Source organism: Equus asinus, chromosome 24 (assembly GCF_041296235.1).
Source record: "Equus asinus isolate D_3611 breed Donkey chromosome 24, EquAss-T2T_v2, whole genome shotgun sequence".
Taxonomy (NCBI): Eukaryota; Metazoa; Chordata; class Mammalia; order Perissodactyla; family Equidae; genus Equus; species Equus asinus.
The window spans coordinates 14,416,539-14,432,951 of NC_091813.1; the positions used below are offsets into that span (position 1 = coordinate 14,416,539).

Sequence of the window (16,413 nt, forward strand, 5' to 3'; positions counted from 1 at the left end):
TGTTGCCATACTTATATCAGACAAAGCAGACTTCAAGTTAAAAAGGATAATGAGAGACAAAGAGGGGCAGTATATGATGATAAAAGGGACATTCCACCAAGAGGACATAACACTTGTTAATATATATTCACCTAACACTGGGCCACCAAAGTACATAAAGCAATAATTAACAGACCTAAAGGGAGAAATTAACAGCAACACAATAATAGTAGGGGACCTCAACACTCCACTTACATCAGTGGACAGATCATCCAGACAAAAAGTCAACAAGGAAATAGTAGATTTAAACAAAACACCTGATCAGATGGACTTAACAGATATATAGAGAGCATTCCATCCCAAACCAACAAAATACACATTCTTCTCAAGTGCACATGGGTCATTCTCAAAGACAGACCATATGCAGGGAAACAAGGCATGCCTCAATAAATTTAAGAAGACTGAAATCATCTCAACCATCTTTTCTGACCACAATGCTATGAAACTAGAAATCAACTGAAAAACTAGGAAAGTCAGAAATATATGGTGACTAAACAACATGCTACTGAACAACCACTGGATCATTGAAGAAATCAAAGGGGAAATAAAAAATAACTGGAGACAAACGAAAATGAAAATACAACATACCAATTCTTATGGGATGCAGTAAAAGTGTCATAAGAGGGAAATTCACAGCAATTCAGGTGCATCTAAACAAACAAGAAAAATCTCCAATAAGTAATCTTAAACTGCACATAACAGAACTAGAAACAGAACAAATGAAGCCCAAAGTCAGCATAAGGAGGGAAATAATAAAAATCAGAGCAGAAATAGAGACTAAAAAAACAGTAGAAAGGATAATGAAACTAAGAGCTGGTTCTTTGAGAAGATAAACAAAATTGACAAACCCTTAGCCAGACTTACCACAAAAAAAGAGAGAAGGCCAAACAAGTAAAATTAGAACTGAAAGAGGAGAAATGACAACAACAGATATTGCAGCATACAAAGGTTTATAAGAAAATACTATGAAAAATTATATGCCCACAAATTGGTTAACTTAGAAGAAATGGGTAAATTCTTAGACTCATACAACCTCTCAAAACTGAGTCAAGAAGACATAGAGAATCTGAATAAAAAAGTCACAAGAAAAGAGATTGAAACAGTAATGAAAAATCTCCCAAAAAACAAAAGTTCAGGACAAGACGGCTTCTCTGGAGAATTCTACCAAACATTCAAAGAAGATTTAATAACTATCCTTCTCAAACTATTCCAGAAAATTGAAGAAGACAGAATGCTTCCTAACTCATTGTATGAGGCTAATCTTACCCTAATACCAAAACCAGACAAGGAGAACACAAGGAAGGAAAATTACAGGCCAATATCACTGATGAACATATATGCAAAAATCCTCAACAAAATATTGGCAAACTGAATACAGTAATACATTAAAAGGATAGTACACCATGATCAAGTGGGATTCATTCCAGGGATGCAGGGATGGTTCAACATCCGCAAATCAATCAATGTGATACACCACATTAACAGAATAAAGAATAAAAACCACATGATCATCTCAATAGATGCAGAGAAAGCATTTGACAAGATCCAACATCCATTATGATAAAACCTCTCAATAAAGTGGATATAGAAGGAAAGTACCTCAACATAATAAAGGCCATATATGACAAAGCCACAGCCAACATCATACTTAATGGTGAAAAACTGAAAGCCGTCCTTCTGAGAACAGGAACAACACAAGGGCGTCCTCTCTCGCCACTCTTATTCAACATAGTACTGGAGGTTTTGGCCTGGACCAATTAGGCAAGAAAAAGAAATAAAAGGGATCCAAATTGGAAAGGAAGAAGTGAAACTCTTGCTGTTTGCAGATGATATGATTCTATAAATAGAAAACACTAAAGAATCCATCAGAAATCTATTAGAAATAATCAACCACTACAGAAAAGTTGCAGGGTACAAAATCAACTTACAACAATCAGTTGCATTTCTATACACTAATAATGAACTAGCAGAAAGGGAAATCAAGAATACAATCCCATTTACAGTCAAAACAAAAAGAATAAAATATCTAGGAATAAACTTAACCAAAGTAGTGAAAGACCTGTACACTGAAAACTATATAAGACATTATTGGAAGAAACTGAAGAAGACATAAAGAAATGGAAAGATATTCCAAGCTCATGTATTGGAAGAATAAACATAGTTAAAATGTCTATACTACCTAAAGCAACCTGCAGAGTCAATGTAATCCCAATCAGAATCACATTCTTCAGGGAAATAGAATAGAGAATCCTAAAATTTATACCGAACAAAAGACCCCAAATAGCCAAAGGAATTCTGATAAAAAAGAACAAAGCTGGAGGTATCACAATTCCTGACTTCAAAATATACTACAAAGCTATAGTAATGAAAACAGCATGGTACTTGCACAAAAACAGACACACAGATCAATGGAATAGAATTGAAAGCCCAGAAGTAAAACCACACATCTGTGGACAGTTAATCTTTGACAAAGGAGCCAAGAACATACAAAGGAGAAAGGAAAATCTCCTCAATAAATGGTGTTGGGAAAACTGGACAGCCAAATGCAAAAGAACGAAAGTATACTATTATCTTGCTTGAGTTAATACAAAAATTACCTCAAAATGGATTAAACACTTGAAGGCAAGACCTGAAACCATAAAACTCCCAGAAGAAAATATAGGCAGTACATTATTTGACAGTGGTTTTACCAGCATCTTTTCAAATATCATGTCTATGCAGGCAAGGGAAACAGAAGAAAAAATAAACAAAAGGGACTACATTAGGCTAAAAAGCTTCTGCAAGCAAAGGAAATCATGAACAAAATGAAAAGACAACCCACCCACTTGGAGAAAATATTTGCAAATCATTTATCCAACAAGGCATTGATCTCTAAAATATATGAAGAACTCATACAACTCAACAACAACAAAACAAAAAACCCAATAAAAAAATGGGCAGAGCATATGAACAGACATTTTTCCAAGGAAGATATACAGATGGCCAATAGACACATGAATGATGTTCAACATTCACCAATTATTAGGGAAATACAAATAAAAACCACAATGAGATATCACCTTACACCAGTCAGAATGGCTATAATTACTAAGACAAAAAAACAACAAATGCTGGAGAGGATGTGGAGAAAAGGGAACCCTCATACACTGCCGGTCGGAACGCAAACTGGTGCAGCCACTATGGAAGCAGTATGGAGAGTTCTCAAAAAATTAAAAACAGAGATACCATATGATCCAGCTATCCCACTACTGGGTATTTATCCAAAGAACATGAAATCAATGATCCAAAGAGATTTATGCACCCCTATGCTCTTTGTAGCATTATTCACAATAGCAAAGACATGGAAGCAACTGAAGTGCCCTTCCATGGATGAATGCATAAAGAAGATGTGGTGTGTGTATATATATATATATATATATACACACACACAATGGAATACTATTCAGCCATAAAAAGAGAAAATTGTTCCATTTGCAACAACATGGATGGAACTTGAGGGTATAATGTTAAGTGAAATAACCCAGACAAAGAAAGATAAATACTGCATGATTTCACTCATATATGAAAGATAACAAATACATGGATAAAGAAAACAGATTAGTGGTTACCAGAGGGGAAGGGGGTTGGGGTGAGCAAAAGGGATGATGGGTCACAAATGTATGATGATGGAAAAATTAGACTACTGGGATGAGCATGATGAAGTGCCTTCAGAAATTGATAAATAATAATGTACATCCAAAATTACACAAAGTTATAAACCATTATGATCTCAATACAATTACTGGGGAAAAAATCAAGAATAGAACTACCATACAAGCCAACTATTCCACTGCTGGGTATTTATCCAAAGAACATGAAAACACAAATGCATAAAGATACATGCACCCCTAAGTTCATCGCAGCATTATTCACAATAGCCAAGACTTGGAAGCAACCTAGGTGCCCATCAAGGGACGAATGGATAAAGAAGATGTGGTATTCATACACAATGGAATACTACTCAGCCATAATAAATGATTAAATCTGGCCATTTGTGACAACGTGGATAGGCCTGGAGAGTACTATGCTAAGTGAAATAAGTCAGAGGGAGAAAGTCAAATATCATATGATCTCACCCATAAATAGAAGATAAAAACAACAACAAACACACACATAGATACAAAGATTGGCTTGGTGGTTACCAGAGGGGAAGGGAGGAGGGAGGAGGGCGAAAGGGGTAACTGGGGACATGGGTATGGTGCTGGATAGTAATCAGTCTGTGGGTGGTCCACATGATGTAATGTATGCAGAAATCGAAATATGATGATGTGCAGCAGAAATTTATATAATGTGATAAACCAATGTTACCTCAATTAAAAAAAACGGGAGGAAGCAATCAAAACAAATAGGTAAATAAACAAATCTTAATGAGTAAAATCTCATTTAGATGTACTATTTCCTTTGGACTCCTAATCTCTGCAAATACCACATTTTTGACTTCAATCTCAATTTTATTGTTAATATAAACTTACATAGTATTCTGTGGAATTCACTATTATGCGTTACTTTTAACTGCTATTTAAATACGTATACATGTAGCTTATATACAAACTCAGCTATTTAACTCATCAATTTCTCTAATTAATAACTGTGGTTATAGAAATGAAGAGATAACTAAACAAGTTTCATATTTCATTTACTAGAAATAGGAAATAATGACATAATAATAAAAGTAATATTCATTTAAAGTTGTCATCTTTACTAATTTTGTAGAGAAAGGCATCACTACAATTCACTTTAGGAAGATTTACATGTCTACACTGATAACTTCATAATTCTATGAGGGACTAAAGAATCACTTTTCAAAATCCCAAAGCTAGGAAAAGTGGAAACGCGCGTGTGTGTGTGTGTCTGTGTTGCGGGATATTTTTTGAGAGTAAAGAGTAGTTTAGTTCAGCTGGGGCAGAGAATACATAGAAGGCAAGGCAGGGGAGGCAGAAATAAAATTATAAAGATAGGTTGGGGCCATAATGTGGAGGATTTCGCCAGCTGGCTAAAAATTATGTATTTAAATTTAATAGAGAATAGAAAAATTGATTTTATTATACATGAATAGTAAAGAAAGAGCTTTAAAGAAAAGTGTTACTACAATAAGATCAATACTCAAATAGTTTTTAGAAAGAATTTTAACATGGTACTGAATATGAAAGTCTATTTTCATTCCTCCATTCATGCACTTGACGGAGCACCGACCATGGCCCAGCACGTGGAGTGAGTGAGACAGACTTGGCCCCTGCACTCTGGGAGCTTACCGTTCCAGAGCTTTTGCTTAGATTACCATTTATTTCAGATGGTTTCTTGGTCCGATGCCTAAGTGCTACTGGTTTTCTTTCCTTGGTTCCCCATTGTGAAGGGACATGTAGCACTGAGGCTCCTACTTTTTTGGTATGATCACATAGCCTCTTGACAAGTATGGACTGGGTGTGCCTCTCCTTGTGCAGAAGCTGTGATATGGATGTATAAAATGTCTCTGTCTGAGGGAGCTTACATCCAAACTGGGGAGATAGGAAAGGTAAGAGTCACCTTTAGAAATGATTACATATCAAGGTAAGGTAGTTAATATGAATGCATCTAGCATAAAATTATAAATGGAATGCATTGAGAAAAGGAGGAGAAAAAAGCAGGCAGCAATGGTGTGGAAAGGCTTAATGAAGAACTGGGGGAGTCGGCCCAGTGGTGTAGTGGTTAAGTTCGTGTGCTCTGCTTCAGCGGCCCGGGGTTTGTGGGTTCGGATCCCGGGTGTGGACCTACACACCGCTCATCAAGCCATGCTGTGGTGGCATCCCATATACAAAGTAGAGGAAGAATGGCACAGATGTTAGCTCAAGGACCATCTTCCTCAAGCAAAAAGAGGAATATTGGCAACAGATGTTAGCTCAGGGCCAATCTTAAGCTCTGTTAATTAAAAAAACAAACAAACTAGGGTGTGACCTGGGGGGGACTCAGGGATGGCGAGGAAGAGGCACTGCCCCAGGGGCCGAGAACGGGCCTCAGCAGACAGCACTGCAGAGTGGCAGACGGGACTCAGCCAGGAGCTGAGCACACTAAGACTTGAATCCCGTAGAACCTTCTTGGACTTCTTACATAAAATGAGAGACTAGCCGAGAATGATTTCAAAGGTCTCCTCGAATTCTGTGACAGTCAGGTCGGAGGAGCTTATCCTGAAGTGCTGACTGAAGGGACGGAAGACTGGGGATTAACAGAAATCAGAAGGATTCTGAGGTCATCTAGGTGTAGGGCAAAGATAGGACACCACCTGTCTTTTCTCCAAAAATAAATTCATATCTATCATTTTTAAAAAATTAAGTGTGCCAAGTCTTCTGGGTTAAACTATTTACACAGTTTCCTCTTCTACCTTGTCAACTGGCACAAAAGAATTCTTAGAAGTATGTGGCCCAAAGGATATTTTCATAGAGCTAGCTGTAGGAGGAATTCTGGGCTTCAAAGAATTTTAGGTTCAAGTTTTGGCTCTGTCATTTATTAGCTGTGTGGTGTAAGGCAAATCACTTAACTTCTCTGAATCTGAATTTCCTTAGTCATAAAATAGGTCAAGAACACCTTTCTCATAGGAACGCTTTACAGATAAAACATGATTACGTTTGTGAAAGTGATTTGTAAGCTTTCAAGCGCTAAACAAATATGTGTGCACATAGGGAAGACAATAATTGCACAAATACCTGGGTCTGGTCTTGGACATTCATCCATCCACTAAATGCCCACTATGTGCCACGAGTCATGGTGAGCCCTGAGGAGGGGAAGACAGTCTCTGCCTTCAGAGTTCCCATTCCAGCTGGGTGGACAGACACAAGTTATAATGTGTTCTAGGTAATGTGTTTATGGAAACACTGTGTACAGAGGTAATGATAGTTAAAAGTTTAATTACAAACAACTTCATGCTTTAATTATCATGTAAACTGAAACCTTGTTTAACAACTTAAAATCATTCCTAGAGCAGTCGAATTCAGAGAGAGAAAGTACAGTGGTGGTTGCCAGAGGCTGTGAGGAGGGATGGGAGCTAGTGTTTAATGGGGAGAGAGTTTTCCTTGGGGAAGACGGAATAGTCTGGAGATGGATGGTGGTGATGGATGCAAAACAATGTGAATGTACTTAATGCCACAGAACTGTACACTATTTTAAAATGGTTAAAATGGTAAATTTTATGTTATGTATATTTTACCACAATTAAAAAAGATAAATTTAGTCAATCACAGCCAATCTCTACATGAGTACTCACGAAGGTGCAATGTCCAGATGGTTGATGCTGAATCCAGAAGAGCAAAAGCCCCCCAGCGCTGTTGATATGGTCAGGAACGCAACAGCCAAAGAATAGTCACAACCGATAAATCCCGCGGCTACCAGGAACACTGCAGGTCCAATCATTCCTGGAGTGAAGAATTATAAATGAAAACGAAGCCCTAGCATTAGCATTTGCTTGCTCTACCTTAGCAGAGTATAAATCTGAGATTTAATATTACTGCCACCTACCGTAGAAACATTGTACTGCCTAGAAGACTCTAAATTTAAATTATGTAGTTTCATGAAAAAAAAACCTGCCAGAAAACATATAGGCATAATGCAATATAAAAGTAAAAGGAAAATTTCATTATGCAATGTTCCTAAATCTACATGTGACTAGAACTCAGCTAAATGTCAGAGAACGAGGAAGACGAGAAAAACATGGCTCTTGAGAGAAGCAACAGTTGATACACAATGTGATTTAAAATCCGTATAGCCAAAGAAGATACACTAAATAATAAACTCTGTTGGATAAAGTTAGAAAAACACTCCATCTAGGATTTGACAATTGACAACAATAAGCATAGTTTATTACAGGTAGTTAGGCATGAAACACAAGTCACAGGAGGGACTGAACCAGTAGGCTACCCTTTCTCCCCCGTGTCAACAGCAGTGGGATCCAACAGCTCTCTGTGATGATGGACATAGCACTGCAACTGAAGAACTTAACTTTTAAAAATTTCAATAGCCACATATGGCTAATGGCCAATATACTAGGCAGAGCAGGTCAACAGGAAGCCAAAAAGGAGAAAATTGGATTGAGTCTAAAGGGATTTATTTCAGTTCCAAGTGTGCTCAGAAGGTGTCTGCAGAATTATCACAAATAGGGTCCTTTCACAATGTAATTACTCAAGTCCAGCCATTAGCGACTTTCAGGGTCTCTACTCACTCAAGATCTTTTAAAAAACTGAATAGTTGTCCTAGATAGTCTTAACATTTGCCTTTCTGAAAGCAGAGTCTGCAACACATAATTATTTAAGGTTCCTTTGAGTTCTCTGATTTATAGCTCCTCATTTCATATAATGATGTTAGTAAATACTTTTGGATTGAAATTTAATATGTATTCACTTAGAAAAGGGATGGAGAGGGGAAGGGGGGAGGGAGGAGGGCAAAAGGGATGATTAGGCACATGTGTGGTGATGGATTGCAATTAGTCTTTGGGTGGTGAACGTGATGGAATCTACACAGAATTCTAAATCTATTACGGTGTACACCTGAATGTTATATAATGTCATAATCCAAGGATACTGCAATAAAAAATAAATTAATTAAAAAAAGAAAAGGGATGGATCTTAAATAACACAAATAAAATTAAAATATTTAAATTAAATAATATTTTATTTTCATTGCAAACCTAGAGCTGAAAACAAAATGATTTTTAAACTTTGGGAATGATATTCTACAAAGCAAGCCATTTTTTAATAGTTATGAGACTATGGTGGAGATAACAGGATATTATAAATCTTAATTCTCAATATGCGTGGCTCAAAAACAATCTTGTACAGAAATACACTACATGCATTAAAACATACTGTTTTGATATGTGAACAACATAAATGACTAATATTACCACTTTTATTTTGCCTTGTACTATAAACATAGTAAACAACTGTAAACCAAACAAAACCCGATTCACCTCATTTACCTATAAGGGTAAAAACTCTTCGAACACACACAGTTGAAACATTCCATTTTGCCCTTAAATTGTCAGCAGCTTGACCAGACAGGATCATACATAACCAACAGCCCAAATAAGGCAGTGCCGATAAAAACCCATTCTGGAAAGAATAAGAAGATACAGGATTAATTATGGTGGGAGGAAGAACCAAAACAACACACACACATCCACTACCACTCGAAAACAAAGGAAACACACAGCAACACACGCAGACGTCCACAAGGTCCAGTCAGCTCGAGGTCATCTGGAACGTTATTCTGGGACTTGGGCTGTGGCCTCAGTGGGAGAAGACAAGCATTTCTATTCGCCTATGGATTCTCCCCAAGGAACAGTTTTTGTCTTCCATTTTTACTTATTTATTTATCCTAAAAATATTTTTTATTATAAAATAAAATATAGATACAGGAAGCCCCACCAGACAAATGTACAGCTGGATGAATTATCCTAAAGTGAACGCCATGTGGACGAGGCGCCTGGTGATACGTGGGAGCAGAGGACGAAGGCAGCGAGGAGACAGGGCGCTCGATTCTTCCCTCTTCTCTTCCTTCATAAAAGTTACCACCCAAACAAAATGAGACCACCAGAAGATACGGAACAGAATTCATAGTGGAAATGTGTTATTTGCTTTGTAGAAAATGATTTGAAAAGTCAGCTTTTTAGGAAACCACAAATTCTGCAAAACGAAGAACACATACTAGAAAAAAGAGACATTTCTTTTTTCTAATTTTTTTCCTCAGCATAAACCCCAGGTGCCAAGACTAAATGGCCTAATTCTGATAAAAACAAATGTTTTTAAAGTCTAAGAGAGATGGGTACACCTCTTAGAGTTTTTCAAACACACAAAAAATGTAGAAAGATATTTTATCAGTGATATTTAAATCTGGTAATAATTCCATCCGTGTCATTAATGGTAAAGACCAGCAAAATTTGTTAATACTTAATTTAAGTGTGCTTAAGAAAAGATTTAATTTTTTCCATCACAGTTTGTGGTCCTCTAAATTCAGATGTTGTATGCTTCCAGTTGTCTTTCTGTAGCTGAAGATTTTTGTTTCTTTCTGGCATTAAGCTCAGTAATTTCCTCTTTAAATTTTATTCCATTTAGACTTCTGCATAGTGGGATCACATCTATAATTATTTGTGGCAGAATCCTACACATGAATAAACTGCAGCAAAGAGAGAAGTAAATTTTCTGATCTTGGTTTTGTTCCCTAGTGGGATGAGACTCATAATCCCTCAGTGTTAACAAATTTTTCCACTTAAAGTTCCAACGTTAAAAACTCGCTCAACAACCTAAAACTATTGAAATCTTCAACATCTATGCATCCATGGGCATCTTCCACGCTTGTTCTGCTTTCTGTTCAAGGATATGATTCCTTGCTTTTAAAAATTATTTAAAAATTGATTACAAAATATTAACATCCAAAATAGGTAACAGATATTTCCCCAACCTTCACTGAGCTGTAAGAAATAGGGACACTGGAATTGGAAAAAACTAGGAGAAGAGAAAAGTGAGGATAACTAATGAAACTAAGCTTATATGAAAACGCAAGCTTATAATGAAGGATCAGAATCTTAAAATTTTAAATTAATGAAATTATAATTTTAAATACAACGCTTCTCAAAGCAAGCTTTATTTCGAACAAAGACCATTACATGAATGTAATATACTGATCTTCAAGAAAAAAAAATCCATTTTAAAAACAGGCTTCCATACAACTAGGGGATTATTTTCAGACTCTATTCACATTTCTCTTAATTTTGATTCAAAAAGAAAACGCCTTTTTTGTATCTAAATAAAAGATTCTAGTTTTATAGTCTCTTATTATAGAACTTAAAAAAACAATGAAAAATAGATGAAGGCAATTAACACTAATGACCAGCCAGCTGTTGATATTTCATTCTTTCCATAGTTCTTCGAGGATGGTCTCAAACAGAGACGTCAATGGAATGAGCTTTAAGTGTGCACGCAGTTCACTGCTACATCGTACACTACATCAGGCGTCACTCACAGAGAGCTTGGGGAAAGCAAGGCTGCTCACAACGAAGCCATTGCCAAAGCCCCATTTCAGTGTCACTGCCGTCAGTGCAATTCAAGGCTCTGTTTCAGTATAACTGATCTTGGTGTTCAAAAGTACCCAGATGAGCTCTTCACAGCTTAGCTGCCTGGATGAAGTTTAAGGCTCAGTTCACCTGGCCAATGTGTCTAGCATGCTTTGAAAGGTAGGTGACTGAGACTGACTGGAACGCTGCTGAAAGCTGAGTCCACGAAGCCCACGCAGCTGTGCAGCCATCCTTGCAGTCTTCAGGGGCGCCGCCCAGGTTGCTTCTCCACCTCTGGGCTGTCCATCACTCGTGGCTGAGGAACATTCCACCATAGGACAGACCACATCCTGCTTATCCATTCATCAGACTTTTAGGTTGTTCCCACCTTTTGGTTATTACGAGTAACAATGTTGTAAATACTTGTGTACTTGTTTTCATGTGGACATATGTTTTCAATTCTCTTGGGTACAGACCTAGGAATGGAATTGCTGGGTCATATGATAACTTTATGTTGAACTTTTTGAGGAATTGCTAAACCGTTTTCCACAGAAGCTTTACATTCCCACCAGCAACGTATGTTCCATTTCCTCTACATCCTCACCAGCTCTTGGTATTTTCTGGTTTTTTGGATTCTAATAGGTGTCAAGTGGTATCTCATTATGGTTTTGATTTGTATTTCCCTAATGACTAATGATGTTGAGTGTCTTTACATGGGCTTATTGGCCATTTGTATGTCTTCTTTGGAAAAATGTCTATTCAAATCCTTTGCCCATTATAAACTGGGCTGTATTTTTATTATTGAGTTCTATGAATTCATTATTCTGGATACCAGATCCTTATCAGATACATGATTTGCAATTTTTTTCTCCCATTCACTGGGTCTTTATTCTTGGCCTAATCGTTAGGTTTGAGCGCTCCACCTCAGCGGCCTGGGGTTCACGGGTTTGGATCCTGGGTATGGACCTACACACTGCTTGTCAGGCTATGCAAAGGAGGTGTCCCACACAAAAAACAGGAACACTGCCACGGATGTTAGCTCAGGGACAATCTTCCTCAAGAAAAAAGAGGAAGACTGGCAACAGATGTTAGCTCAGGGCCAATCTTCCTCACACACACATAAAAAGTTTTAAATTTTGATGAAGTCCAATTTACCTATTTTTTTTCTTTGGTTACTTGTGCTTTTGGTGTCATACGTAAGAAACTGTTGCCTACTCCACGGTCACAAAGATGTACACTTCCTAAGAGTTTCACTGTTCTAGCTCTTACATTTAGGTCTTTGATCTATCCTTCATTTTGAAGGCAAAAATACCACCAATTTTCCCTACAAACTGTGCCTCTTTCTTTTTAGGCTCTTCCTCAATCACTTTAAAGACAAAATCTGTCAAGGTAGAGATATTAGGAACAGCCTCAATTTGATGAGTTCAGCAGGAACAAGCAGTTTCAGGAAGGCCCTTTTTATCTAGCTTTACAACCATAGCTCTGCCCAGGCCTAAGTAGCACCCGCTGCAGAGGAGCTCTGCGCGAGCGCCTGCGCTGCCCGCTCCCCACGCCGAGCTCTCTCACATGGGACACTGTACCACTTGAATCTGTCATCTGATATCCGGGCATGTTACGAGGGACTAGTAAGACCATTACGGTTAAAGGGGATACCTGCCAAAAGATACCTTGAATCAAGAGTTAACACACACTGAGAAAAGGAACAACTGTGAGGCCAAAAAGAGAAGTCTCTAGAATTTAGTTTATCAGAATAAAATGGAAGACACAAATAACTGTATTTCATACAGATAAAAACAAATACTGTGTGCAGTTTAAAATGTACACTCTCTATAAGAAGCAGATGATTACTTTTTCTTACCTCTTGAATGTTGAACCTTAGGATCTCCTTCATATAAGTAGGCAATAACGTCAACAAAGTATAGAAAGTCCAGTTGTAAGAAAAATGTGCCACTACAATAGCCCAAAGTGGCAGTGATTTTAGCATGGGCACCCATGGCACTGACTTCTGTGAAGAAAGCTGAAAAAACAAGTACAATTAGGATAAGCTACAGCTATGTTTAGATCTATGCCTTTTCAGCTGAACTTCCATCTAGAACATGTAATCAGACTTGATTAGTAAATTCTAGACTTTTAAACCAAGTCTTTCGAAATATTAAATGTCAATAGAGTCCATGATTCAGATTAGAAGAAAAAATAGAGATGCAATCTTAGAGCTATCATGTCAACCCTAACCACTCTTCATGAACATCTGCAGTCACCTGCAGTATTAATTTCTCCATCTAGAAGATAGAGTTTCAGAACCAAATTCAGAGATTAACATAAGTGAAAAGGAAAGAGACTGGAAGTCCTACTAGAATTCATATTTCATTATCCAATCTTTTGAAATTAAAATGATTTATAAGAACTGTGTAACAGCAGGTTTTTATGCAGCCATTTGGAATAATGGTCTTCAAAGTCAGGTATGAACACCCCAGAGGTGTGCAAGATGACCCACTGAGGTGTGGGAAGACAGACTTCTAGCTATACTCACTTTCATTCTAAGAAAAGAAACCAGGCTTCATTAATATTTAATAAATAGGTTGTTCCCTGAGTATGCCAGACAGTCACATACGGTACGACCTCCCCAGTGCAGGGGGGTTAATGGCACCCTCACCTGTTGGTTTGCCTTCAGTGCACTGCAGCATGTTACAGTTTATACGGACCTTTTTAAGTGGAATAATGGATTTTATTAGCCAGTTTTAATTAAAACAAATTTACAAAATCAACAGTGTCTTCAAAAGATTCTTATAGAGAAAGTCAAAAGAAGAGAATTCTAATAACGTAAGCATTGAGAAGATAGTAGAGCCGACACTTCCTCACATGAGTCCTCTGTAAGGTACCTCATCAAGCGAAACAGTGGCAGGCTCATCAAATACAACATATGAAAACACACTGTTCCCATTAATTAACATCATTATTACTAATTTTTAAGTGATAAAAAGGTTTTCCTATTAAAATTTATGCATACACTGTTTATTTAATCTTATTCACTCTTTAAAAGTCTATTTTTACATGTTTTATAATGTATGTAAGCACAGTAGTAGATAACCATGAATAAATACACATATGTTCAGATCGTTACCCCCACCTTTTTATTGGTGCATGATTACGAAGGACACTGGTCTAGGGCATCAGATTATTACACTTCCTAAATCCTAAGGCTCTGCGGTTTCTTTCTCAAATGCTGGAGAAAGCGGTTTCTGCCTCCAGGGTTCACTGTTATTTCAAAAAGAGGAAGAACCAGCATCAACCTTCTTGTGGCCTTTTTCCTAGAGACTTTTCAATTGACTTGGTAGATATGCTCGTGTGTTTTCCACTATGTATCAAAGATGTAGGGGACATGGCGGGGAGAGAAGGCGAGGGAACATTCATTCTTTTTTTTTTAAAGATTGGCACCTGAGCTAACAACTGTTGCCAATCTTATTTTTTTCTCCCCTAATCCCCCCAGTATATAGTTGTATGTTTTAGTTGTCCTTCTAGCTGTGGCATGTGGGACAGCGCCTCAGTGTGGCCTGATGGGTGGTGCCATGTCCGCGCCCAGGATGGAGCGTGCGAACTCAACCACTTGGCCATGGGGCCGGCCCCGGAACATTCATTCTTATATAGCAGTGGTTCTCAAATCCAGTTATGTTTCAGAATCACCTCTGACACTTTAAAATTACAGAAGGCTATGCTCTACCTGATGCTGCTGAATTGAAAACAAAAACAAAACCTCTGAGTGTAGGAGCAAGGCGTCTATTTTAAAAGGCTTCACTGGTGATTCTAGAGAGCAACAACAGTTCCCAAAGTTTGTTACACATTAGAATCACCTGGGAAGCTTAAAAACCTTGAGGCCAAGATCACACTCCAGGCCAATTAAGTTAGGTTAGGGGTGGGTGGGGGGTAGGTGGTAGTAGTTTTTAAAGATCTCCAGGTGATTTCAATGTGTAGCAAAAGTTAGAACCCATTGCTGTAGAAATTAAATAAATCTGCAGCCTCCCCCCTACCCTCCTTGCTTGAAAAGCTGAGGGCAAAGTGGAAGGAAAAGAGCAGTCTAGAGATTTAGAGTTTAAAGGAATTTGGCACAGAGCCCTTTTTATGCAGCTTTGAAACCCACAAAGGAGGTGAAGTCACACTTGTACGTTGAGACATACGGGCTTAAATGGATCTCATCTCTGAAAACTAAATTTACTCTGAATAATGTACCCCCCTCCTGGGACATAAACTTTAACCTGAAATATGTAATAATTTTGAGATTCCTGCTATATGTATTTACACTTATTGACAATGATGTTTCAGAAGAATGTATGGCTCTGATAATAGCTTTGTAGCTTTTCACCAGCATTTAGGCATAATCTTATTTGTACAAATGAAGCAAATTTAGCTAAACTGGCGTATTTTCACAGCCTATAAATATCAATTGAATTTTTGATAACCTGAGGTTTTTGGAACATCCTCCAAGCAAGAGCAGCTATATGTGGAGAGTGACATCAGCAAGACAGCGGAATAAGGTGTCTCCGGCTTGTGTTATCTCCCCACCCCTAACCATTGGGCATCCATCCACAGACAAAAGTTCCGTGGGAGTTGTGGGATCTGGCACCACATGCCAAGGGGCCTTAGAAGAGTCTTGGACCCTGCGCACTGGCAAGAAGACAGAGACCTCAATCCCGTGGGAACCCGAAGTGGCCGTGAATCAGGTCTAACCCCTCTTGGCCGAGGTCTGGGAGCCCAGAGAACAATGTCTTAGACAATCAGCTACGGAAAAGGAAATATACCATTTTCAACAACATGGATGGACCATGAGGGCATTATGCCAAGTGAAAAAAATCAGAGAAAGACAAATACTGTATGATGTCATTTACATGTGGAGTAAAAGAAAATGGAACTCATAGAGACAGAGTAGAATGGTGGTTGTCAGGGGCTGGGCGGGGGTGTGGGGGAAGTGCAGAGATGTTGGTCAAAGGGTAGAAATTTTAGTTATAAGATGAATAAGTTCTGGGGACCTAATATGCAGTACAGTGACTAAGTTCCTAAGAGAGTAGATCTTAAATGTTCTCACCACAAAAAAGCAATAGTAATTATGTGAGGTGATGGAGGTATTAACTAACCCTGCTGTGGTAATCATTTCGTAACACCTAAGAGTATCAAATCATTACATTATAAACCTTAAACTCACACAGTGTTATATGTCAATTATATCTCAATAAGGCTGCGGGAAAAAGAGGCCAGCTTTATGTCCCAGACATAAGCCTGACCTGTGGCAGGTTCTCAATCGCTATTTATTGCACGAATACAAGGCCCAC

The 16,413-nt window shown here is 38.0% G+C and overlaps 1 protein-coding gene across 7 annotated transcripts in view; it reads right to left on the reverse strand.

Annotated features, from left to right (window-relative positions):
• The window catches only part of SLC17A5 (solute carrier family 17 member 5), a 69,444-nt gene that overhangs the window by 24,467 nt on the left and 28,564 nt on the right, over nucleotides 1–16,413 (reverse strand). For 3 of the 7 annotated variants that reach the window (XM_044757364.2, XM_014828636.3, XM_014828638.3), the window contains exons 7-9: nucleotides 12,951–13,109; nucleotides 9,020–9,152; nucleotides 7,313–7,460 (exon numbers count right to left, since the gene is read on the reverse strand). In XM_044757364.2, coding sequence (XP_044613299.1) covers nucleotides 7,313–7,460; nucleotides 9,020–9,152; nucleotides 12,951–13,109 — 440 coding nt within the window. Of the gene's footprint in view, nucleotides 1–632; nucleotides 690–4,513; nucleotides 6,268–6,755; nucleotides 6,869–7,312; nucleotides 7,461–9,019; nucleotides 9,153–12,950; nucleotides 13,110–16,413 lie in introns of those variants that run through there. The other 4 variants (XM_070496483.1, XM_070496482.1, XR_011497788.1 and 1 more) reach the window with 4 other exon arrangements.